Below are 26,206 nucleotides of genomic sequence, written 5' to 3'. Positions count from 1 at the left end.
ATGCGGCACTCAGACTAAAACTTTTCTGCTGAATTGTAAAAAATCCATGTTGGAAACTGATAATATAACAACCTGAGTGTTTAAATGGTCTCAGTTGGGGTCAGAGGTTACAGATTCATAAGGAAGACAGTCGTCCTCGCCCTTCACAAGCTGCCAGAGGTCATTGTTAAACAAGCTGGTGCTGTGTTGTGTTTAGTTTATGAAGTAGAGTTTTATAATATACTATAAATAATATAATATTATAAAGTTTGACCTCAGAAGCAGCGGCCCACACATACCTGACATTAAGCAGCCGATCAGACCCAGAGTTGACCCGTTTTCTGCTGAGAACAGTAAAAGTATTGATGAGATTGAATGGATTTAAAAACTAAAAAACTCCTGATATGGTGGGTCTATATGATAGAATGTGCCATGACAAAGAAGACACTGTATTTGTCAGGAACAGACGTAGCTTCTGTGAAGGATCATCAGTCACTGATCTAAAGGCTGTTTCATGAAAATGAATGGAACTTTTAAAAATGAAGTTAATCTATTTTCAAGAGAGAAAAACCAACGCATGTTTTTGTCTTCTTAATGAATTATAACCATGTGACTACGCTGAGTTATTGTTGTTCTGGTTAAATATGAATAATTAAACCCGACCAGATTTAGCTGTGTGTCAGAGGAAGCTGTTTTCTGAACTGCCTGATCATTTGTCCGTTAGGGAGGAATAATGGGTCAGAAGTCTGAGGCCATGGTAACGCATCAGTGTCAGCACACAGGTGCCATTCATTCCATTCTCTACAAGTCTGGTCAAAAACCCCTCAGAGAGTTGATTTATTTTTACTGACGTTGTAGTTAAACTCAAAGAAGCCAAAATCTGAGAAGCAGCATTTTTGTTTTGTGTAAACATTTGTTGTTTTCCTGACAAAAATGCATGTTTTAGTGAAACATCTGTTCTCTATGGTTTCTGCAGAACAGTAGAAATATTGATGACACTGAATGGATTTAAAAAAACAACAACTCCTGAAACAGATTTTCAGAAGCTTCAAACACTTCAGTGGTTTGTAACAGAATGATCGCCTACATCCACAGTTTAATGCTTATCCAGGGAAATAGGGTTTGAAGCTTTGATTTGCTGAAAACTGACCCTGATTTCAAGAAACCACGTACGACAGGACAGGAAGCATGTGGTGGAGTCGCTCCGGTGATGCAACAGTGGCACAGAGGGATTGTGGGAGCAGCAGCAGCTGGTGGAACTGTGTCATGTTTCTAGGTCCTCCTCTGAGAAGTTTTCATGAGCCTCATTTCAGCTCTCATGCCTTCTCCTCCTCCTTTTTTGCAGTTTTTTTATTAAATGAACGTTTTAGGTCCTCTTGCTTGGATTTCTTTATGCTTTACGTTCATTTTTCACTTGTCTTTATTTTATTTCTGCATTGATAATGTAAGTTTAGAAACTAAGGTGGGGCTTTGTTAAGTCCTGAATAGATTGCAGGATGTTTGGAGGACGAGGCGGGACCATCAGCTTCTGTGTTGTTGGTGTTCAGGCTTCAGAGGCTGATCAGTGTCAGACCTAAATCTCAGCTGAGACGCTGAGCAAAGCCAGTGTGGTGCAGAGCGTGTGCGTCTCGTCCTGCCTGTTTGCTGTGGGAGCAGCTGGACCGTCATCGTGAGCGCCGGCAGGACGAGCGGCGCCGCTTCAGAACCCCACACCCCCAGCTGGGCTCTGGACTAAACCAGGCGGTCTCACCTGTGTGACCCACTGATGACTGCAGCATTTTGAGGACATGGACTTGTGTGAACCAGGATCACAGCAGCCTCGTACCCCCCCCCCCCCCCCCCCCCCCCCATCCTAACGGTGTAGCTGCTAACAGGCTAACATGCTAACACAGAAGTGCAGCTCTGAGGCTTTCAATGGCGCCTTTGTGGGGACGGTGTTAACTGTGCCACAGCACAGCGCCATTGTTCTGCTGTAACACTGCGAGCTTTCTGCAGCAGAGTGCTAAACAGGCAGCCCCCCACCCCCACCCCCGGACAGCTGGAGGTTTGTTTGACTCTATTTTTGACTTAAACCTGTCTTTTATTGAGCCATTTTGCTGAAACTCACAGATTTGATCATAGAAAAGCCGTCCTGAACTAGAATAGGAGTTTCTGCGTTTGGTCTTCCTGTTGGGCATGGGGGGGTCAGTCTGGTCCTGTCAAGTGAACTCTGTTCTGACCCCACGACTCTGTACAGATGAGGAGGGGCTGCACTGCACTCCACCACCTGCCACCTCACTGTGAGTCTGAGAGCGATGATGCTCCCATGTTTGACTTTCTTCTACAAGGATCTACATCACGCTATTCTTAAGCCTTTCAGTCAACTAAATCCATGCGAATGATAAAATTACCTTTGGCGCACTAAAGAATGCTTTTTAATGAAATATGAGTTTGTTTTCACGGCCAATTTAGCTACCTGGAAGTAAGAAGACTCCGCCTTTCTTTCCTTCTTTCCTCATCCTAGATCCGCCTTCAGCAGCGTGTCTCCTTATCGCCCACGGAAACAAACATCAGAACTTTTGCAAATATTATGAATGCAAATATTGTGCATATTATATCAAAGCATTTAGCTGATGAATGCTAGCTCCATGCAGAAAGTGGGAGCGTGCTTGTTAGCCTGGGGACGGTGCTGGCAGGGCAGAATCTTCCTGGAAGGGGCTGTTCCTCACTTTGTGACATCACAATGGGAGACCCCCCCTTGTTTTTTTGGATTGGGAGGGGCTGGTGCTCAGAGAGCAGGTTTTTAGAGGAATAATTGGAAATGCATGAATGGATCAAAATTCTACTTTAGGGTTGTTGTTTTCTAAACAGGTTTTTATCTGGATCTTCTGTCTGTGACGTGACGATCAAAACCCCCCATGGCAGACGGGCAGAGAGCAGCTGCAGACGCAGACATCGGCACCACAGGCTGCCTGTCATATCTAGTATAGCCTAGCCTAGTATGGTATAGTATAGTAGAGTATAGTATAGTAGAGTACCTTTTTCAGTCATTCTGGATCCTTTGAGAGGGTTCAGAGAACCTGATCTGAAGTCAGAATTCTGATTCTGGTCTCAGTCGGGCCGTTGATGCTCCTGTTTCTCCTCGTTGTTCTGACACATCAAAGTGTTTTGTTTCAGAGCTGCTCAGCCTGCAGATGGTTCATCACTGAATCTCTGCAGTCGTCCTACAATAAATATGTCATTGAGGGTGGGGCAGCCTTGTGGGCCTCGTGGGGGCCAAACTTGCACCCCTCATGCTTCATCAAACTTCCTCACCCCTGCAGAGATTGTTGGGCTGAAGGTCACCTTTATGGCTCCGGCGGGCAGCAGCTCAGTGTCTCTGTGAAAGAATTCTGTCCATCGTGCAGCTCTGGAGCTGAGTGAAGACATGAGACTGTGGAGCTGAGCTTCCACATCATGGAGGGGGGACATGCGTCCACATCATGGAGGGGGGACATGCGTCCACATCGTGGAGACATTGTGTTGTGTGCTGAAATAGCGTCATGTTCTGATGATAAGCGTTAAAAGCAGAAGCTCATTGTTCAGTAGATGCTCTGAATGGAATTTAACCCCCCCCCCCCCCATGTTAAAAAATACAAGCACACTGCTTTAATCACAGACTGTGGTGAAAATAGAAAACACACTTCTTTATATGAGGGATGTTAAACCAGTGTGTGTGTGTGTGGGGGGTGTGTGTGTGGGGGATTTCTGATTATAGATGATGTGAGGCGGGACAGGATGGACTTGGAGGAGTTCTGATCCAGCAGGTCCAGGACTCCAGCTGGTGTTTGGTCCTCTCTGTCTCTGAGCTTTGAATTCATGGAGCTAAAGGTCAACAGAAGCTGAAGCAGCAGGACTTTGAGCCTCTGTGATTCCTGATTTCCCAGGAGTCATTGCTGCTCTCGGTTTCATGGGTGTCTCATCACAGGGCTGTAGGTGTGAGCTGTGTTCCCGTTGGGGGGGGGGGGGGGGGGGGGGGTTGCTCAGGCGTGTTATTAGCCAACATTATTGGAACATTTTCACACTCTTCCTCCATGTGAGGACGTTCCTCCTTCATGGATGGGAAGTCTTCTCAAACAACGCCATTAACCATTTCCTGGCTTCAGGCTTGGATGGAAAACTCCTGAAAGATCTGCAGTGACCAGTGGTTTCACTGGAGGAGTCAAGATCTGGTCTCTTCTGTCCAAAACCTCCTAAAGCAGCAAGAGAGTCTCCCAGCCTGAGAAAGCAAAGAAGCAGCATTTCTGTGCTGCTCTCAAACAGAAGAGTGTTGAAGAGGCTCTGGAGCTTCAGACGTCCACAGCTCACGCTTCACCCTGAAACGTGGAAACAGGTCAAGCATTCGCTAAGCCAAACTAAACACCAATGTTAATGCATTCTATCAGTCTACTGAAAACATTTGGACTGGAAGACGTTACTGTTTCCATGGTAACCAGGTCACACATCATAAACAGTTCTCTCTGCCTTTAGGATCCTAATGTTAGAATGATGAAGCCGTGCTGCTGCAGTCTGTGTCTCTGCAACATTCTGCTGAAACTACATGGGGGGGTGGACTTTTCCTTCATGGTTCCTTCAAAATATACAGCCGTCCACTTATGCATTTAGCCCCCACACCAATGTATAGAGATGCTGCTTGAACTAAACAACGGAGGGTCTCCTCTTTAGTTTGGAGTCACAGCGTCTGTTACCAACCAGAGTGCCACTTCTGGACTCCTCTGAACCCCGTCCCTCTACAAAACGGTCCCTGTAAATAGAATCGGTCCTCAAATGTGTTCAGAGGGAGGTCAGAACAGCCTTACAGTTGCTGTGAAACCTGCTGGCTTCCAGTTCGGTTCTGGTTCTCAGGCTGCTCAGTAGTAGTGCCTAAAGCTTCATCTCAGCTTCCTGACCCTCAAGCTGCTGTCGTTTTCTGTCATCTTGGGGAGAATAACAGGAACATGTCAAAGATCAGCAACAACAGGGGTGTGACTGAAATCACTGTGGGGAAAAGCGCTCCACGGACGCCATGTGTGCTGCAGTGTCAGCATTTTATCTTGAAGCTTTGTGTCTTTATTGGAACTAACCATGTGTTTTTAGTTTGAAGCTCGTCAGTTTTGCATCATCAGATGCAGACACTGACGTGGCTTCAGCTGCAGAACCTGCAGACCTGGAACAGGAAGTAGGAGCAGCGGGTTTGATCGGCGATAAACTGCTTTGAGTTTTTGAAGAGAACAAATGAAATGTAACTGAAGCCAGCTTCTTCTTCAGTTCCTGGTTTGGAAGTAAACCTTTAAGTAACGTGGCGGTTGTCTTATCCACCCAAATGTGGGTCACCCCCCCGATAAAAACCCTGACAAACTAATCCTCTTCTCACAAATCTACAAAGAGGTGATCCCAGCTTTAAGACAGGAGGATATTTGACTGAAAACTCCCCCCGCATGTCTTCCTTCAGTGCTGCTCTGCTGGGGGTGGGGGGTCATGAGCTTACAGTGAGCTCAATTATCCAGTGAAAGCAGGTTTCTCTTCTGGGGGGGTTTCCCTCCAGGGGGATGATGTTTGTCTGAACTGGGTCTTTGCATCTTGGCCTCAGCGACTGTCGCCCCGCTCCTGAGCCCCTGCAGTGAATGTTGTTGGCCCGGAGCACATCTGCAATGAGGGGCACACAACAAAAGGCCGGCTCTTCTGTAACCTCCTTCTGGGAGGTCACGCCGGCTGGTACAGTCAGGCCGTCCAACAATGCCGTGTTTTCTGCTCTAAGCTGCTAAATGCAGTCCTGCTGTCCTGGTTTAGGAGGCCTCCCTGGTGGTGTCTCTCTATCGTCTCTGTGTCCTTTCTTTGGCCCATACTGTTTCATCTACACTCCTGTTCTGGGCCCCCCCTTCATGCATGACGAGGTCACCTTGTAGTTATTTCAACCTGCTGTACAGCTCTTGCTACAATCCCTGTAACCTTACAGAACCGGACGCAGGAGCAGGTAGAAGGTAAAAGGTGCAACAAGAGGCTGAAGCTGATGGTTTATTCCTGACCCAGTTAGGCTGCAGGACTGAGGTGAGCCTGGAAGGTCACCGGGGTGCATGAAGGTCACCAGGGTGCATGAAGGTCACCGCAAGGCTGCAGGACTGCAGTGATGCTGCTGAGAGGCAGCTGGATCCCACTGAGGCTGCTTGGTTTGCTTTTCTTGGTTATGAACTTCTTTTTACAATCTAAGACTATAGTTGACCTTCCATGTTAACATTTCAGACAGTTGCAGGGTTCTTCATGTGGACAGAGCTTCAGCGTTCTCTCTGGAAACAACATTTTTCTTTTTCCTGAGCAGAACATGAAGAGACAAACAACAGGATTGTCTTCATATCTTAACCTGTCAGTAGTTGTGGGTGGATCAGCCCCCTCGCTGTAACTATGAGAGGAACTGTGAGTTTCCTTCTTGGGGGGCAGCAGCTGCCTCTCTCTGCTGACCCCCACGCTGAGTTTGAAGGTGTTGATCCAAAGTGGAGGAGCTGCTGGCTAAAGCTGATAGAGGGGACATGTCAGATAAGAGTGCGTCCAGCCGGAGGCGCCGTCACGTTCAGGAATGCAGAAACTGCTGCTGCAGCCTGCAGGCAGGAAGAGTCCATCTCTGCTGGAGGGGGGCGGTGTGCCTCTAGCCCCCCTCATGCGTCTAGACGGTGCAGCCCGGATGCTTTGTGGTCTGACAGAGATCGCTGACGTGTTGGGAGGCCTTGCTGTATCACTGCTATTATGGGATGGATTATCCCACACCTTTCTGCAGGATGATGATCGATCCATCTATCAGATTATTGGAAGTGCTGTTTGAGGGTGAACTGCAGGATGCATGCTGAGACCAAAGGTGAACACTCCCATCCTCATACTCTGATCATGATTCTTGATCATTTTCTGAATAGTCTGAACTCTTTTGGGAGGATCTCACTTTCCCTTTACAGCGTAATTGAAACAGATTCATCATCAAGTATTGGAAAAAGTCTTTGTTAACAAAGAAGATCCAACAGTTTAATTTCCTTTTCCACGATTTACAGTGAAATGTTTGTCTTCAGTTTGGTCAAAGAAACTTTTAGAGTTCCACCTTTTCAGGGTTGGACTCTGACGAACGTCCTTCAACTTTTGTTCTTCTGAGTGTCATCTCACAACAATCCTGCAGTGTTGGAGCCAGGAGGCATTCAAATCCTCCTACTTTCCATGAGTCAAAGCCTTTCCTTCTCTCTGGAATGAACTGGATAAAACAGACAAAAGGATATTAGATCCAGACTGTTTGGAGCAGAGGACTGAGGCTCAGGGACTTTGTTGTTCCAGAGCTTTGTTCAGTAGAAGTTCACTGTAAACTGCTGTCTTTGTGTGTGGAGGAGGTGAAACACGTATGAACTACAACGGCATGTCAGTGAGGACAGTGTCTTCCTGTAAAGTTTGACCCTGAACATTGACATTGCTTCACAGCGTCAGTCACAGTGTTGCTGCACATTCAGGGTGTGACAGATGCAGATTTTAGTCCAAACTTCTACCTTCTGCCAATCAGCTGATGTGATCAATCAGCTGATGTGATCGATCAGCTGATGTGATCAATCAGCTGATGTGATCAGCTGGGTTCATGGTTGAAACAGGGAAGTCGTCTCTTCCGTGTGAACTTTGATCCAGACTTTCTTGGAAGATTTGGATGGGAATGATGGAAATGGACCATCAGAGGAGGTTTGGAGATGTGGAGGGGGTGACACTCCACTCCTCCACAGTGAGGCATCATGGGTGAGTCCATCCAGAGGAGGTCACAGCAGGACACCCTGCAGGTGGTGGAGCGGGTCGGTGGGCTGCCGTCTGATCTGCGGGGACTCCGAAGGTGTTGGTTTTGTTTAGGACAAACTCTTGTTGACTAACGGGTGTGTTGCTTGTTTTGATCCTGCAGCTCCTCTCAGTTCAGCCGTTGTCATGGTTACAAACCACAACCAGAACTGTGGGTGTGAGAGTTGATGTTTGAAGTCCTTCTGATTAGTCTGGGGGAGGCTTACCTTGTTCCATGCTGCATTCAGGAGATGCACGTAAATGTGAAAACTGCAGCAGACGTTTGTTCGGATGTTTCTCTTAAGGCTGGGCGATAAAACGAAAAGTAGCGATATAACTTTTCTCGATACAAACATGAGTCTATATAACACGGACCGCCCTTTAAGACGTGGTGGATAAATACAACAAGATGAGTTCATAGGACATGAATAAAACGGTATTTCATAAATACCAGAACAGAACTGAATCCACTGTTTTAGCAGCGTCTTTGTGGCGCTACAGAGCCGATGTTCCTCCAAAAACGGTCACTTGTCAGATGTTGTTTCCCTAATGAGAGCGTCAGCTTTAATGTCAATGATAGAAAGTAACAATAATCAAAAACATGAAAGTTTTCAGGCTGTTTTTGTTATGATTTAATATAAAATGTGATCACCTGGAAGCAGAATTAGGAAATCTAGTGTTAATCTGTTCTTGTTTTCTCAGCATGTTTGAATTGGAGTTTATAGTTAGATGACAATAAAGACGTCTTCAAACCAGTTATAAAATACTATTATGCAGTTACATTTTCTTTAAAAAAATTCAGAAGGTATTTCTGTTTGAATAATGTTATAATTTGGCCAGTAAAAAATATGTTTAGCTGGTAGATTTTGTTTAATCAGACGGCCAACATGGTCGGTGACTCAAAACTTTTATTTCTGCCTCTGTGTGGAGTTATTACAGTTATTTAAAATCTGACATAAAACAGAGTAATGTGCTGCAAATGGTGCAGAAGTCATCTTCCTTCTAAAACTGGAAACAGCATTAACCTGTTTTATCAGCTGAAGCAGATCCACCAATCATGTTCAATGTCACTGAAGGAAACCAGGATTATCCAGAAATAACAAGGAAATAAACATTTAGATCTAAACAACCTGCTGAGGATGACACATGTCTATCAGAGCAGAGTGTATACATTTGACAAATGTAGTTATCTGGTTTATATTGTGATATTATAGCCTGATATGAATAAAACATATAGTGATATCTAATTCTATACCTCCCAGCCCTATGGTGTGGTTGTCATCAGGATGTGCTCCTGCTGCACTGCAGCTAAAAATACTCTCAGGTTTATTTATGGTTCACTCGACTGGGAGCCACTGTGGCCCTCGTGTGGTTTCAGGGTCTCACTGCAGCTGCACTCGTGGTTCTGGGACGGGGAGGAGGGAATGAAGGCAAAGTCAGCTGAGAGGGGGGAGCGACATGAGAGGAGGTTCTTCTTGGAAGCACGAGGAGGGGGAGGAAGGTAGAATGGACAGGAGAGGAGCAGAAGAGGAGCAGCAGATCATTGTGAGATCCAGAGGATGAAGGAGTCGTTCATCTGGAGGGATGCTGTTCACGCTGCTCGTCTACTTCAGGGTCAAAGGTAGGGGTCATGTCAGGTCAGCTGAAGGGAGGGCATGTGAAGCTTGGATCTGGTGGGAGCAGGACAGGAGCAGAGCTGAGGAGTCTTCCTCCTCCTCCTGGTGACAGCAAACAGAGAGGAGGAGTGAGGAGCAGCCACAAGCCTTTCTGAGGCATTTGTGCCTCTGGTGGGTTTGGATGAGGTCTTTGAGCTCGCTCTCCGTTCTGCTGGGACTGGGCTCCTGCGTTAAACCTGCATCCACCGGTAAACCATTAGCTGCGTGTCCCTCCTGCTCTAAGAATGAGGTGGATGGATGCAGAAAATACCCCGAGGCTCCCGGGTGCCGCTGTCCCTCAGCTGAGTCAGGGGAAGAGGATCGGCTGAAAGGAATGCGTGGAGAAACCAGGCAGCTGTGCATCAGAACATGCAGCTCCAATCTGGACCAATTTAAAATGCTTCTGATCAAAGTGTTTTAGGTTTTTTAACGTCTGTGTTGAGAGAAGTTACTCTGCATTCTGGTTGAAATGTGATTTGGGAATCGTTGCTGAATGAGACGTATTTACTACAGTATTTCATCACTATGTGGAGCAGGAAGTCAGACTGATGTCACATGTTACAGTAGAGGTGTGGAGCCAGGTGAGCCTTTTACTGAAAGTTCTTAATGTTCCTAATAAATATCTGGACGACAGGTGAACTAGAGCGACAGCGGGCTAAAGAAGAGCTTTTCCTCTGAGCTCATGGCGTTGAAGCTGCAGAGCTTCTGGTTTTCACTGACAAACACAGGCAGAGGATTCCTGTCCTCACCATTCCCATGAAACCAATTCATCAAACTTTTCAAACTTCTCTCCTCTTAGGATGTTGCAGGACATTTGTCTATTTTAGGATTCCACGGTTACAGTTTTATGGACTCCATGAGGATTTATCAAACTTCTAAAGGGAGCTAATGCAAAGAAAAACATGTAATGAACCAGAGATGATGAGAATGAATGATTTCTCAGTTGGTAAGGGCCGTCAGAACCCAGCTGTGATGGTGCTTAGATGCTGAGGTGTGTCACATCCCCCCCCGTTCAGAATGAACTGGATTCTTTGGGAAAGAATCACTCGACTGCTCCCATTAAATCCAGGCTAAACCCACAACAAGCATTCTCTCTTTAGAAGAAACATCCCATGATGCACCTTGACAGAAAAGTTCCCACAGTGCACTGCTTCTTGAGGGGGAGGGGGAGGTGCAGGAGTCCCTGCTGGACAGCAGGTTGAGAGTCTTATCTGTTACCATGGAGACGTCCAGCAGGAATGACTCACCCGTATGTGACTCGTCCTCAGTCCCACCCACTCCTCTGGCCCCATGATGCCCGGAGGCTGGGTGTGGGGGGGTTGCTCCTGCTGCCTGTATCCCTGCCTTCAGGCTGCAGTTTCCTGTCTAACGTGAAGCTAAACATCCCACACTTATCTGACCCCCCACCCCAGACTCTTCCAGACTGGCTCTGACCTGGTGGGAGAAAGCAGCTCCTTTAAGCCAAAGATGGTGTCATGTGTCACAGTAGGCTTTGATGATGTTCTTCATCTTCATCCGAGTAGCTCAGGTCCTTTAAATGCCTCCAGCTCACAGAGGTTTCTTCATATTCTGTTTTGATATTCCTCCAGAAAACATAAATGTTCATAAAAACTGGAAGCTTGTGGTTTCAAAGTTCAGTTCCTCTCAGATCTGCTCCTGATGCTTTAAAAGTTTGTCTGTCCAAACCTCTAGAGAGATTTCATTGCATGAGTGACTAGCAGCAGAATCTAAGTCAGTTGGAAGCTCACTTTATGATGATAATGTTTTGGAATCAGATTTAAACTCTCTACATGTAACCAAATTCAAAACAAACAGATTTGAAATGATCCTTCTTCTGCATCTGGGATCCAGACTCTGACCCAAAACTCCAGCCTCAAAACTTCCATTTAAACCTCAGAGATCAAGACTTGAAGAAGCTGAAGATAGTCTGATCAAATCTGCAAACATCCAGTGATCAGCCTTCAAATTAGACGCTGAGCCATGCTGCAGGTTGGATCAGAGGACAAGAACAGAGCATCATGGTCCACAACTCTCCCTGTGGATCACTGAGGCCTTTTATCTTTGTGGTTTTGGTTTTTTGTTCTTCCTGCAGCTGGCAGCATTGACTATACAAGAAAACTGGACTGAGTGACTCCTCCCCCCTCAGAGTCCAAACAGGAAGTACCTGGAAGTAACAGCTGTAATCAGTCATTCTACTGGTCAGAAGAACCATTCTGGATCTGATAACCTGTTTTAACATCTTCTTGATGATCCTCATTTTGTTTAGAAAAATATGTCTTTATTGGAAGTTATTTAAGACTGACTGGCCAATCAGACGCCTCAATAAAAACATGTGGTGCCTGCTGGCCCCCACCACAAACATTTGAAATGTTCGATTGACAGATTCCCCGGAAGGGGTGTGGCCTTCCGATAGGCTCACTCCTCATTGGAATCAGCAGTTGCCATAGAAACGTTGACTCAGACCGACTTGGACCAATCACTGCTCACTGATGTTGCCTGGCTGAGGACATCAGTAAACATGGCGGCGTCCATATTGAGGCAAAATGGCGACTGAATTGGCTTCACTTGGATGGAGAGGCAAGTAGAGCATTTTCTATGGTGACTATGGGTCACACACTGATCCAGTTCTCCTACAGTTACTGACCAGCATCAGTAAAACATCCTGAGTTCAGAAGAACCAGATGGAGGATGAGACTTTATTGGGCTGTTGCTCATCTCCATCCTGACGTCAGTCTGTCAGGTGCAGCGCTGCAAGAACACATTTGTTTTTGTTGTTGATGGTCAGTAAGGCTATTTTCCAACTGATAGTATTTTTAAATCCAAATGCCACGCCCTGAATGAGAAAACTGTAGTTTAAACTTATGAGATGAAGTTCTTAAAAGTTGACATTTGTTCCTGCTCTGCTCCAAACATGGCCGCCTGCCTGCATGTGACTCTGCAGTGATGTACTTGGCTTCGGCTTTGCTGTACTTACCTGTAGATCTTATTGCACCTGTGATGTGTGGCTTGGATGCAGACCAAAACAGAAACATCCGTGTTTCATTTGAATATTTTGTGTTTTTTTCCCATGTTTTTTGTTTTATTTTTCTTAAGAACCACTAACAGGCTGGGCATTAACCTCATCTTCTCATTAAAAACCATAACATGACCTGCAATTAAAGAGGAAAAGTCACAATGTGTCCATGTTGTAGACATGGTTTGTATCTGTTATATTTATGTGTTTTATCGCCAGTTTGGTTTGTTTTTTCTACTTTATCCACAAACATTACTGACCTTACTCCGAACAACGGAAGCCCAAGAAGCCCCTGATTTTCCTAAAAAGAAATCCTCCTGAACAGCAAATTTGAAATAATTGAATGAATTTATTTTCCCGCCCTTCCTGAGGGACACTTTTTCATCATCGCAGATCTGATGTCCAGCATGTTCTCTGCCAGTCGGTCCATCCAATCACAAACCTTTCCGGTAGATGGTTTCCTCTCCACATCCTGTTCATAGTGTGGAGGGCTGGGCTGCCATGGCAACAGGCGCGATGAAAACAGAAGTTGTTGGAGGGGGCTGTCACACCCTTCAGCAGAGGACAGAGGGGGGGGCAGCAGATACACAATGATCGAGTCAAGTGAGCCGAGTTGTTACTGACTGACATGACACACCTGATCCAGGTGAGGAGGACCTCTGGTTTGGTTTATGAAGACTCTGTGTTTGGTCCTTCAGTAGTTTAGAAGATTCAAAGAGCCACTCTAACGAGAATGGTGTTTTAGTGTTTTGAACATGTTCTTCTGATGAAGGAGGACATAGATTAAGAAAATTAAGATTAAAACTGCATTACTGGGTTTTTCTTCATTCAGTTTGTTCTGAAATCTCTGTTGTAGGAAGCTGTTAGCAGTGACATAAGGGCTACAGTCGGCAGGTTACAAGCTTCCTGCTCTGCTCCATTCTGATCATCCTGCAGACAAACACATCCATGAACGTCTTTGTTTCCTGGTCTGAGCTGGAATCTGGATCTAATCTGCACGGGTGGATAGCGACCATATTGCTCGCCATTTTTGTTTCACCCCTACTGTTAGCTTGGGTTACAAGTGGCTGTAAGCTAGCTAGAGAGAGCGTAAACAAAGGGATGATGGGAAATGAGTGCTGGTTTACTACGACATAAAATAATCCTAATTAAAGACCACTGGAACGCTTCGAAGATAAACCAGAAGATGATCAAAGTGGGACGAGATTGAATGAGAAAAATGAAGGGAGGGGTTAAAGGAGGGAGGGTGTGGTGGAAGCCCCCCCCCCCCCCCCCCCATCCATTTTGGCCTCAGCGATCTTCACAAGCGTCTTTTTTCTCTTCCAGAATCGATCTATCGCCGCGGAGCCAGAAGATGGAGGAAGCTCTACCGGGTCAACGGACATCTTTTCCAGGCCAAGCGCTTTAACAGGGTGAGTGTCTCAGTGAGACTCTACCAGTTCTTCTGGAACGTCTTCATTCATTGGGAATATTTCCTTTGAGGGGTTCAGAGGAAGGAACCGGATCAGGTTGTCTTTGAATGAAGTCAGCAGATGGACTTCTCCAGGCCTGCTCTTTCAGTAAACCCTCTTAGAGTCCCTGATGATGGAATCTGATCTCCAGCAGCTCCGGCCTTCAGCCTCTCAGCATGTCTCTCTGTTTTGGTGTAAAGTCCGTCTGCTTGGTTGGAGGGGCTTCTGTCAGACCTGGGCTTGATGCTCAGCCTGATGTCTGCTGGTTCATCTCCAACGTTCTTGGGCAGACGTAGACCTAAAGCCTTTTATTAACCTCCTCCAGAGAGAAGAAGACCTTCTGATGAAAGCTCACTCCATTTGGGGTCTTTGCCTTGAAGATTAAATTGATGAACCAAACATGAGGTCACATGACCACCGGGCCTCTGAAGACCTTCACATGGCCCAGCGTCTGTTGGAGCATGCTCAGAAAGGCGGCTCTAGAGCTGTGGATTGGTTGAGTTGAGGTTAAAGCAAACCAGTTTAGAACAAGATTGTTTCCAGAAGAAGACAGAGTTCACTGATTACACAAGGAAATGAACATTTAAATCAGATGATCTGTGATATGAACCAGGGTGGAAGAAAGAAGAAGGGATTTGGGAATATCTCTTCTGGATGGTCAGATGAGGCTGAACTTGGAGGATTCATTTGTTTTTCGGTGCTGACCATGAGAGGTCCTCAGAGGCCTTTGGGTCGTGTTGGGACTTAGCTCTGGACGTCTCTGACCTCGTGCTGGAGCGATACAGACTGTCTTTCTATACTTCATTCCTGAGCCCCCCCCCTCGCTGCATACGTCACATGCTGTGATCATTTGCACTGATAACCAAAAGACGTCCAGAGCTCTGAATTATTTTGTTCTTCTGACTGTTCAGTTTGTAAATCAGTTTCCTACTGTTATAAGATGCTGATGAACCCAGGAGCAGAAGAGGCGGAGCCTCTGAGAGCCAGAGAGCTGTGATTGGACCGCCGTGCATTGATCATCTAAGAATCTGGACTGAACCTTATTGATTGGGCTCTGTCGGATGAGCTGGAGTTTCAGAGTCCTTCCTCCTAGGCGTCATGAACTGTCTCATCTTCCACGTGCACGCGTTTGTCCAGGGATCTGTGCACTGCTGCTGAATTATAAAGGTCTGGATTTGATGCATAGTTCACGCTGTCCCAGAGATGTGCACATCTGTGCACGTGTTCAAGCAGCGTCTAAAAGCTGGAACTCCTGCAGTCAGATCAGACTCCTCTCTGTCTGCCTTCACCACTACATGAGACGGAGCCTGAAAGCAGATTTGTCTTCAGCTTCAAACGGGATTTTTGAATCCCTGGCAGTCTGTGTTTCAGTCTGGGGGGGGTCTCTCTGCTCTTGTTGCCATGCCAGCTTCCAGCCTGCTGCTCTATGCGGCTCCCAGCACATAAAGAAGAGAAGTAGGTCAGATTTCTGCCTCTTTCTCCAATCCCTCCTTCTCCTCCTCTCAGTCTCCACACCTTCATCGTCATTCCTCTTCCTTCCATCTCCCCCTGCTGCTCCAGTGTAGAGCGCCACCCTGTGGAGGGACTGAACCAGCAATGTTTGCTCATCTGCCGAGGCGTTTGTCCCTTAAGCAAATGGATGCTAGTTTTCTGAGATGATCAAGGGTCCTTGTTTCCATGGTTTCATATTCCTGCAGTTTGTAACTGTAATGACTGCAGCAATAGGAGGTCCAGCTAAAAGCTAAGTCACTGTAACTTTATGACAGTGATCAGAGCCCAGCGAAGCTCAACATGTGCTTTTATTTTGAAAATATCACTAAGACATAAAGTGAGTCTTTAGGAAAATAATAAAAAAGAGCTCACTATCTCTTTAATATTGAAGATAAGACTTTATTGATACCGGGAGGGAAATTTAGTTGTTACAGCAGCCAAACAAGAAATATAAGACTTGGGAAAATAAATATCAAGAGAAAAGACAAAAGTAGTGGTGGAAAATGGTGGTAAAAGTACACGTCCTAAAAGAGCCAGAAAACTAGTCTCGTGATTTACACATCCATAGGTGTGTAATGTTACTGAAGTAAAGGAAGAGAAGAAAAAAAATAGTTACATTTTGTACTAAACAGTAGCAGAAATGAGTCAAAAACACAACGAAGACGGAGCTGCCGGAACAGGCTGATGATTTATGAAGGCCTTTTTCAGGTATCATCCAACAGAAAGTGTGTTTTTACGTGACTTTCGGCGCATGAAGAAACAGTTGGATGTTAGAAATGAGTTTAGGATGAGAATGTCCGTGAAGATCGTCCTTCATCAGCTCAGGATTCTGTTCTTCAGGGCGGCTGGATTGTGATCATCCGCTCATCCAAGCGCCTCTTCGGTCTGTAGAAACTTCTCCTGCTTCGCCGTCATGCGCCAGCTGACCTGACGGACAGAATCATGAGAAATTGTAGCCGATTGAGACTACAGACAAAACGGGCTGGGAGGGGGGACGCCTGCAGGCCTGGAGGACACCTGTCCGTCCATCCTGATTCCAGGTTTCCCAGGTTTCCCTGCTCTGCTGATTTCTGGGATCTTGTCATCTGATCATGAGTTGTGACATACAGATTTTTAGCTGAAAGTTGTTCCTGTAAAGACACAAACTGTGAAGTCTTTAAAGCTGGCCTGACGAATGAAGCTGAAACACTGAAGCGTTCCCATGGCAACAGAGCTGGGACTCCCTTGGGAGGTGTTGTGGTGATGAGTTCTTGGTCTGCAGGGATGCTGAGCTGCAGACAAAATGTCCTGTGATCCAGAAATAGCACGAGCTTAAGAGTGAGGTCCCTGGAGACGCTGTTCTGTAACAAGGTGACTCTTCAGCATCAGGACGGCATCAAAAACGTTTCTCTGAACTAGATCCTAAAACTACGCTGCACCTCCTGCCAGCGATGTCATAACAGAGACAACTTTACTCCCCCCCCCTGAAGAAATCTAGACCTGAGATGCAACAGTCCAGACCATCATGGACGTACACTGACATGTAGATTAGAGTCACCACAGAACCTAATGTCTCAATGTCTGTCATCATTCTTATGACCATAGAGCAGGGGTCGGGAACCTATGGCTCGCGAGCCATATATGGCTCTTTTGATGGTCACATGTGGCTCGCAGACAAATCTTTAATTATACTTTTTTTTTTATCATTAGTCCAGTCCTTCTCGGGCGCGATGCGATGCTAGAGGCGCAAAGTAGTAGCGGTGCTTAGAGAGAGAAATCTGCGCCAGCGCTATCAGTTACTATTATCTATTATTTCACAGAGTTTGTACCAGCTGGAAACCTGTGAATTGACGTGCATAAAACTACGCGCTCCCGTCTCTGAGAAAGAGCGCGCAGATGCGGAGACGGGATGTGTGAGGGAGAAAGCAGAGGGTGGGGGTGAGGGGTTGTGGGGACAGCAGGTGAATCGCGCAGGGATTGTAAAAACGTAAAACCCGCTGCCTGTCACCCACTGCGGCGTGTGAGTGTGTGTTTGGCTCCCCGTCTGCATGTGATCAGTCTGTCTCACATCTACAAAACATTCAGACCTACGATGACGTTTAAAGTCTCAACGCCTGCATGAAGCAGAAACTCACCACGGATCAACCAGACTAGACCATCAGCAAAACTACCACGAGAAATACTCATCATTTATTAGCAACAGAATAACAATGTTATTAAAAAGAATCCACAGACTTATTGTACTTTAAAAATGTTGAAATTAAATCAAATGCACACATTCATTTATATATTTAGTTTTAAACAAATTGTCGCGGACTGAGTTGGGTGGCTGTTGGGCCGCGTTAAAAGTTCTGGAGTTCATTGAACGCGTCAAGCAGAGATCTGATTGGCTCTCAGTTCTGTCGCTCAGCCTGTTGTTAGGTAGTTTGGACCAATGGGGTTCAGCTATGGGCCGAATAAGGGAAATGGGAGGGCTGCAGCGGGAGCAGGGGAATATAAAGTTGGGAGAAGCGCTCTCGTCTCGGCGGGAGAGATTCAGGAGTTGCTGAATGAATTGAACGGCGTTTGTTGCGGTCTGCAGTAATCGGAATAAAGAACTTTAAAAGAGGTTAAGTCTCCGTGCCTCAGTGTGGGGAAGGGACACTAAATTATTGTATGGCTCTTTCGAAATTACATTTCAAAATATGTGGCATTTATGGCTCTCTTGGCCAAAAAGGTTCCCGACCCCTGCCATAGAGCTTTTCCTCTCCCGTCACGTTTTAGCCAGGTTTTAATTGGAATAGCATTACTGTTGTATCTACGCATCATCAGTATGTAACGCTAACCTGTCTCACATGGGTCTGAACCCACAACACCTTCAGTAGTGTCAGTATCCTCTAAGTTTGGTTCTGATCTGATGTCATGTGAGGAAGTGCACCAGGACAGGAATAGTCCAGCCTCTAGGCTGTGCTGTGAACTGAGGTCCGACAGACAGTTTGAGAGAATCATTAGAGCCACAAAAGTCTGTCATTGTTAATTTAAACAATGACATCTGGTCTTCAGCAGGACAACCGTCCACATTCTGTAAGGTTGGGCCGTCCATCCTGGTCCTGAAGATACACCACCCACCTGTTTTCTACTGACTCCACTCTTTAACCCCCCCCCCCCACACACACACACACACACACTGCAGCAGAAAAGCTGTATTTGTTCTGATCAGTCAACAGCTGCGGTCACAAGGACAAAAGTAATCAGAGTAAACGCCTGATCAGAATAAAAATGTGTCATGTAAACACGCCGTTCAGAATCCTCTGCTCCAATCAGACTCATCTGCATCAAAGTTTCTCTCTGATGGAGATAGGTGGGTTATTGATCCGATGGTGTTGCATAGAAACAGTTTATTCTGATCGTGGGTCACTGCTGCTCTGGTTTACGTCATGCATAGACGGTGTGGCTCCAGAGGAGGCTTTGGAGCACGAACAGGACCGGTCGCCCGCTCCACCCGTGTGAACCACGTCTCTGAGCAGAACAGCTGGACTCGTAGCTTCGTGTTTGCAGGCAGGGGAGGTGCTTTGTTACGGACTGCGGTCCGGAGGAGGCTTCAGACTGCAGTCTGGGTGTCCCGGTAAAACAGTCTCCAAGCAGAGGAGCGGCTTTGGGACGGTGTGTGAGCTAACAGAGGTGGATTTTCTAAGCAGAAACGCTGCACGGCCTTGAGAAACCATGTAAACAATCACGTAAATTTGTGTTTCCAATCGTGTCAAGCAAAAATAAAGACTGATGTTATTCCCACATATTAACGTGCAGCAAAGATGCAGATTGCAGCATTGACTGCATGGATTTGAACTACAACCACAGCTAAATGTTGTCGTTGGCACGTATTACACCAAATACTAACCCTTCTTATGGCCCTGTTCCGCCAAGGAAAGAAGCACAGATTAAAAAAATGATCAGCAAACAGGCCCTGATAATAATCACAACAATAATAAAAACCTGTTTAGTTGAAGGTTAGTTTGTTTTCAGAGGTGAAGCAGCACGGCGTGTCCCTTTGAAGATGATTTAGTGGATGAAGAAGCTCAGATAAAACGTTTTCCACCATGAGAGGGTGATAAGACCACATATGGATGTTGGAAAGATAAACTTTTTACATTGATCTAACTTAATTATTTGCTTCAGTTAAGATAAATCATTGATTTTTTTTGTTAAGTCAGTTTAAAAATAACACGTAGTTTTCAGACAGTTATTTTACTTTCATTCAAATTAATTCAATCAAGTAGGTGTAACTTTGGTGCTGCTGTTAGATCGGCACCGCAAGGGATTGTGGGATACCATTCCCTTTGCCTGTCTGGATGGATTTGGGTTAAGTGTGGGTTTTTGTCCAAATGTGTTTAGTTGTTTAGCTGTTTTACTGTGTTATGCTGAGTTATCTTGTCCAACTGTGCTTATGTCTCTGCACCATGAGGGAGAGGATGATGAGTTCATATCGCACCCCTACCATCAAGCGATGTAATGACAATGACAAACAATTCCTAGCTGAATTAATGCACTTTGTGCATATTATTTCGTTCTTTTTATTTTTATACAAATGAGAATATCTGCCGGCTCAAACTTAGACACATGAGAGTTCAAGAATTATAATTTATTAAGATGGAAAAAATCTTAATTGAATTGGAGTAATATGACATTTAGTTAGATAAATACGTAAATTTGAGTTGTATAAACAATTATTGATTTTTATAGACGTAAGAAATTAGGTTGAATAAATGTAACTCAATTATTTGTTACCAATAGAAGTAATTCATTAAATTTGCAAAATTGGATAAGTTATATATACAGTAAAACCTTTGTTTACGTTCCAAAAAGAACCTGTGATAGGCGAAATCCATGAAGTAGAAACCTTAATTTTTTTTTACAATTATTATACAATTAAATACTCTATTATACATTGAAAAGAAAGAACAAACCATTTTACAGGCTCAATTTGTTTCACAAATAAAAGTACTTTAGAAACGTTTTTTTCAACAAATAATTTCTGTACTGTCAAATAATAATTTGAATCATCAATGTGAAAAGAAGGCTTCAAATTGCGGAGATTAGCCCCGCCCACTGCGACCCGAGTAATTGGATTAAATGGGAGAAAATTTAAAGTGATTATGAAAAAAATACAAAGTACAGTGGGACAAATAGTGACTCAGGTGTATTTCACTGCTCTGCAGACTGAGCCGCTGCATCCTGACTCCATATAGTAGTGATAGGCAGTTGTTGTCGCTCTTTTTCTATGGGTTTCAGAGAAACTCGAAGTTGCAGGAGAATTTGCACGTACGTAATGTAAATTTGGCGAGCTGTTTTACCTACGTGTACATATTAAACTGCAACGTTATTGACGCGTAGGTAGAGAAGAAGCGGAGTGACTTTTTAGCCAATCAGAATGCAGAACACAATGCACGATGCAAATCCGTGAAGTAGCGTAACCGTGAAAAGTAAACCGCGTTATAGCAAGGGATCACTGTATATGCGTCACAAGGAAAATGAAAATAAGATCAGAACCTCGTGCGTTTACTTTGTCTGTTCTTCTACTACAAGCAGAAACTCTTTCTTTTGATGACGCAGCCGTGTTACTTTTTTGATGGACGTATAATCTTCATACGCCGTCATTAATCTCAGACTCTGTCTCACTGAAGTGTCGCACTCTCTTTTTTTCTCCACACGTTTCCATGGTGACTCCGGAAATCGGCGATCCATTGAGAATGTCTTTATGTACCTGCTGTGCACGTGCATTAACCCAGGGTTACCAAGTCCAGCGTTATTACGCAACTCGTGTCCGGTCTTTTGGAACCGACATACCCAGAGTAAGCAAGTTCAGGAGGATTTCAGCCAGAGTTCAGGCTTAAAGTCAGGGTAGTTTAAACATGCTTCCTGGAATACCGCCCTGCTCTATGCTGAAGCTTTGTTTGTTTACAACGGAACTCAATATTTCTTCTTCTATGGTAGTTTCTGGTATTTTAGAGAGTTCTGGCATTTCTACATGATTTGTTCTGACTGAAAGTGTGATGTATGTGAACGTTTGTTATAATCAGGTTTTTCTGGGCCCATGTACACGCTTCAATTCTAATCCAATCTTTGATTGGATCAAAGATATTTTGCACACGGAACCGATGGACGTGTCAGTTTTATCCACCAACTTGTGTATGAAACACTTTGGGCAGATGAATGTGATAAATAATTAAATCTCCTTAAGAAGCTTATTCTCAGGACCACAGAGGAGGGAAAGCAACAGGAAGCTGATCCTTTAAGCTCGTGCTGTGAGCTCCCATCAAGAGGCCCCCACACCTCATCTTCCATTCTGAAGAACCAGGGGGAAAAGGGCTTTGCTTTCCTGCAGCAGACATCCCAACAAAACACGTCCAAAGTTCTGGACACCATCCAGGGAATTTCAGATCGTCAGCCAGCAGATTTGATACCTGCTCACTGCCGTTAGTTAGGCGCACCTGTGGCCAGACAAAGGCCAGAGGACCGGACCAGAATTAGCTTCATCATCATCATCAGCAGGGTAGAAATAACCTGTCTCATGACGGCCTAAAACCAGCTCCTGTTCCTTATTAATGTGTATTAATGTGATGAATTCTGCTGCACTATGACTAGAAGAGCTGACGTTTTCTCTACCTGCTGACTCTGAGCTGAATTTGATCTCACACATTCAAAGTGTCAATAAGACAGGATTTTATCATCATTGCCAGAGTCTCCCGTTCCTCTCTCTTACCAGCACAGAGATGCTGAGTCATGCTTTTATTTTAGTCTTGTAGATGAATGTAATGCCCTGCTCTCGGTTTACCCAAAAAGTATCTGTATTACAGAACTCATTGGCACGAGTTCATGCACACAGTCTGCTCTAACACAGTCTGCTCTTGGTGCGCGTGTGTGTGTCAGTCAGCAGCCGGACACACAGAGAGAGCAGTGACGTCATCGCCCCGCCTCCCCTCTGCTAATGCTTTTTCGAATTGAATATTGTGACAACTTGCGCGGGGTGGATGTTAAAATGCAAATGCAATCCCCTCTTTGCATTTTCGTTTGAATTATGACACAGAATGAGCGGTTTTAGGTATAAAATGAAAAAGCATTTTGAAATATTGCTTTTTCTTTTTAATTTTGAGTCAAAAAATGCAGCTACATTTTGAAAATTAAAAAGCATTTCTGTTAATCCATTTTAATTGTCAAATGAGACATTTCTAAATGAATTTTGGTACACATTTACCATGGAACGTCTTGAAAATGAAATGTCAAATACCATTTTTTTTTATCATTTTAATTAAGTGACAGAATAAGCTGTGTTGAAGTATAAAATGATAAAGCATTTTGAAATATTGCTTTTTCTTTTTAATTTTGAGTCAAAAAATGCAGCTTCATTTTGAAAATTAAAAAGCATTTCTATTAATCCATTTTAATGGTCAAATTAGACATTTCTAAATGAATTATGCTACACATTTACCAGAGAACTGTTTGAAAATGAAATGTCAAATACCATTTTCATTTTAATTTTAATTAAGTGACAGAATAAGCTGTGTTGAGGAAGGAAATGAAAAAGCATTTTGGTGGATTGCTTTTTCATTATATTTTTGAGTCAAAAAATGCAGCTTCATTTTGAAAATGAAAAAGCATTTCTGGTTTTGACTTTGCTTTTTATTTATGCTACATAATCGCTTCCATAGCAGAGGGCGGGAACACATTACATCTGTTTTAAAATCACTGCATTGGCTCACTTTGGTTTCAGGATTGATTTTAAGATTCTTTTAATGGTCTTGGGCCTTCTGATTTGAGTGATCTACTTTTAAAGTATGAGCCCTCGTGGACTCTGAAGTCCTCTGGTGCTGGTCTCTTGGTTGTCCTTAAGCTGAGGACATAAACTTATGGCGAGGCTTCGTTACGGTCCTCGCCTGTGGAACAGCCAGCCGGAGAACCTCAGGGCCACAGAGATTTAGGTTTTTGCTGTAATATTTGTGTTTGTTTTTGAATGTAAAGCGCTTCAAGCTGCACAATGCATGAGAAGCTCTTTTTAATAAATAAATATTGATTTGATATGATTTCTAACCCTTTAATGCCAGAGCTCCAGTGTTTACAGTGTTTTGTCTATCGTACCTTTTCCACTGTTAACGTAATTCTGCCGTGGAGAAGCGCAGAACCAGCTGTCTGATCATTTTTCTGAGTCATCTTTTAATGATGATGATGCTGTTTTCAGACAAAATCTGAATCCTGTGTCGTTTTCTAGGACATGGTTTGTGCAGAGGAGGAGCTCATGAGAAATTCACCTCTGAATTGTGGGCAGGACTGTTGGCGCGGAAGTAACCCCACGTTGATATCAGATGAAATCGTTGTTTACATTCCCTGCCACCAGCTTACAGCCCCCTCACACCCCCAAGCTGACATTACAGTGCAACAAAAATGGCAGCGATATCGTAGCTGTCCAGGAAAACAAAGACAAACACGTTTGTCTGACAGTCAGTGAATGTATCAGCATGGAGCGGAGCAGGAAGGCCAGCATACCAGCTGTTTCAAACGCCTCGCCTTAATTTGCTCTGAATTGAATCAAGAAATACTCAGAAATGCAGTTTTAATCTTAAATTCTCTTATACATGTCCTCCATATTGATAAAAAAGTTACAAGAACATGTTCAAAACAGCAACAGCAGTTCATTAATCATTATTGTTATTGTCGATTGTTAAGTTAATCATTTTCAAGTCCTTCCTGCTGATATTGACAGCAATTAAAGAGGAAAATGGCCATAGAAAAGTGTTGAGTTAAATGCAATGTGGTGAAGAAGGTGGCTGCACCAAACATTCCTGTCGGTGCAACCAGTCAAAGTTTACGTCCAGAGCCCTGCCTGTGCAACTGGAAAAGGGTTTTCATTGCAGTCAAAGTCGACACGCCTCAAAAACCGACTCCTTCAAGCACAAAAACCTGTTGAATGGTAGTTTTTTGGAAAGGGATGTGTTTCCATGAGGCAAATTTACTATCGCAAATCCACTTTGCTCAATTTCATGGTCATTTGAAGGAGGAAAAGGACCACCTTTGTGAATATCATCCTCATTTGTTCTGCCGGGTCAAACAAAAAAAAGGTAAAAGATATAAAATACTGACCACTCTGACATTTTGACCTAAAGCCCCATGTCTGTTAAGTATTAAAAAATATATTTTTTTATTGTTTTATTATTCTTGATGTGTTTCCATTATGCACATAGTGTTCTACAGCAGCTAAGAATTGTTCAATAATTTTTAAAAACCCATCTGTCATTGTTTAAGTGGTGTTTTTGTCATTTCATGACCAAATAAAACGAGGAAGGGTCATAAATGTCTGCCTGTCTGAGCTTGGCTCACTCTGGCTCATGTGTTCAGATCGGCTGGTTTCTGGGTTTGTTTCATGTTGTTCCCACTTGGATCAGTGAGTGTTCAGCTGCAGAGATGGTACCGGCATGGAGACGCTTGCTCTGAAGCTCAGCTGCGTCCAGACGGAAGTGGAAGTATCATGATGTGGGCTCATTTGTACATGCAGACATGAAGGGTGTCAGAGCAGAAAAACAGAATGCTGAGCACTAAGTCACTCTAACCTGTGTGTGTGTGTGTGCACGTGTGTGTCCCCTGCAGAAAGCCTACTGTGGCCACTGTGCTGAAAGGATATGGGGGCTGGGCACGCAGGGCTACAAGTGTATCACCTGCAAACTGCTGGTCCATAAGCGCTGCCACAGACTGCTCCCTCAGACCTGCCAGAGTCTTATGGTGAGTGCTTCAAGGCCCCGGCCTGGCTTCTGTGTTGTGTTGTCGCTTTCACAGCCGTGTGTGTCTAAGGTGAGCATGAAACCTTTCTCACAAACGGCTGCCATCACGTGAAGAGAACTGAGCCCCACATAATCAGTCTATCCAAGCTCAAAGCAAAAGACAAAGATCCAAACTTCACTCCTGAATTCAGCAGCTGTGATTAGAAAATCAATGTGTGGAGTTTGCTCTGTCCCGGGCTGCAGCTGCAAACCTGGACGTGCCGAGGCGTCCTCCATGATGGAGCTCCGGCGTTCCTGCTCTTCAGCATGCAGAAGCCGCTGTCTCCCAGAGCCCCCGCCGACGGGACGCGTCCCTCACGGCGTCAGGAGTGTGACGGCGTGAACAGATGTCTGTGTTTACGTGGAGCGGCGCCTGAGTGAAGTCTGCCAACTGTTTCCCCAGGATCCAGTCATGCCATCGCAGGAGCCGCTTTCAGATGCCCAGAGTGAGGAAGTGGACCCTCCAGCAGACGACACCGAGGACGCAGACCAGAGTGAGACTCAGCACCACAACCGCCACACTTCTGACGAGAAACCCCTAAACTTCACATGTTCAGACAGGAAGGAGGCAGGAGCTCAGAGATTCCAGCGAGTCCATTGCTCATCTCCTAAGAAAACAGTAGAGCTTTCTCCATTTCTGCTGTTTATGGATAAAATAAGCAACATATCTGACTTGTAATTATTGATCAGGATTTTTCACCTTAACTGCCAGCTAAGCGGTAAAAAGAGGCTCATGATTGATGAATTATTTGAAGGAAAACAACAAATGTGTAGCTGAACTGAGTGGGATCAATGCTGTCGGCTGAAAAAAAAATCTCAGTCTGGGTTTTACACTTTCACTCTCTTTCAAAGAAAGCCATTTTTGCTTGATTCTTTAAGAAAAATGGTTCATCAGAAAGCTGAACAATGCAGCTAAATGCTGAGGTAGAAACAGTGAGAGCTGCAAACAGCCACTGAATCTCTGATGTGTGTAGTTAATGTTTGTTCAACCATTACAGGACTGAAGGATGAAGATTAGAATCACTTATTGGCTGTGAATATTTTCACATCATCCTACTGGTGGGATTAGGT

At 44.7% G+C, this 26,206-nt stretch overlaps 1 protein-coding gene across 3 annotated transcripts in view; it reads left to right on the top strand.

Annotated features, from left to right (window-relative positions):
• The window catches only part of prkcz (protein kinase C, zeta), a 105,215-nt gene that overhangs the window by 40,837 nt on the left and 38,172 nt on the right, over positions 1-26,206 (top strand). Inside the window, exons 1-4 of one of the 3 annotated variants that reach the window (XM_023957085.2) lie at positions 9,234-9,382; positions 13,756-13,841; positions 24,966-25,097; positions 25,539-25,629. In XM_023957085.2, the coding sequence (XP_023812853.1) occupies positions 9,346-9,382; positions 13,756-13,841; positions 24,966-25,097; positions 25,539-25,629 (346 nt within the window). In that variant the 5' untranslated portion in view covers positions 9,234-9,345. Of the gene's footprint in view, positions 1-9,233; positions 9,383-12,575; positions 12,613-13,755; positions 13,842-24,965; positions 25,098-25,538; positions 25,630-26,206 lie in introns of those variants that run through there. The other 2 variants (XM_023957086.2, XM_023957084.2) reach the window with 2 other exon arrangements.

Source organism: Oryzias latipes, chromosome 7, assembly GCF_053564925.1.
Source record: "Oryzias latipes strain Hd-rR chromosome 7, Olatipes_Hd-rR_3.1".
NCBI lineage: Eukaryota > Metazoa > Chordata > Actinopteri > Beloniformes > Adrianichthyidae > Oryzias > Oryzias latipes.
Note: the sequence above shows the minus strand (reverse complement) of the source record. Positions and strands in the feature narration are given on the sequence as shown.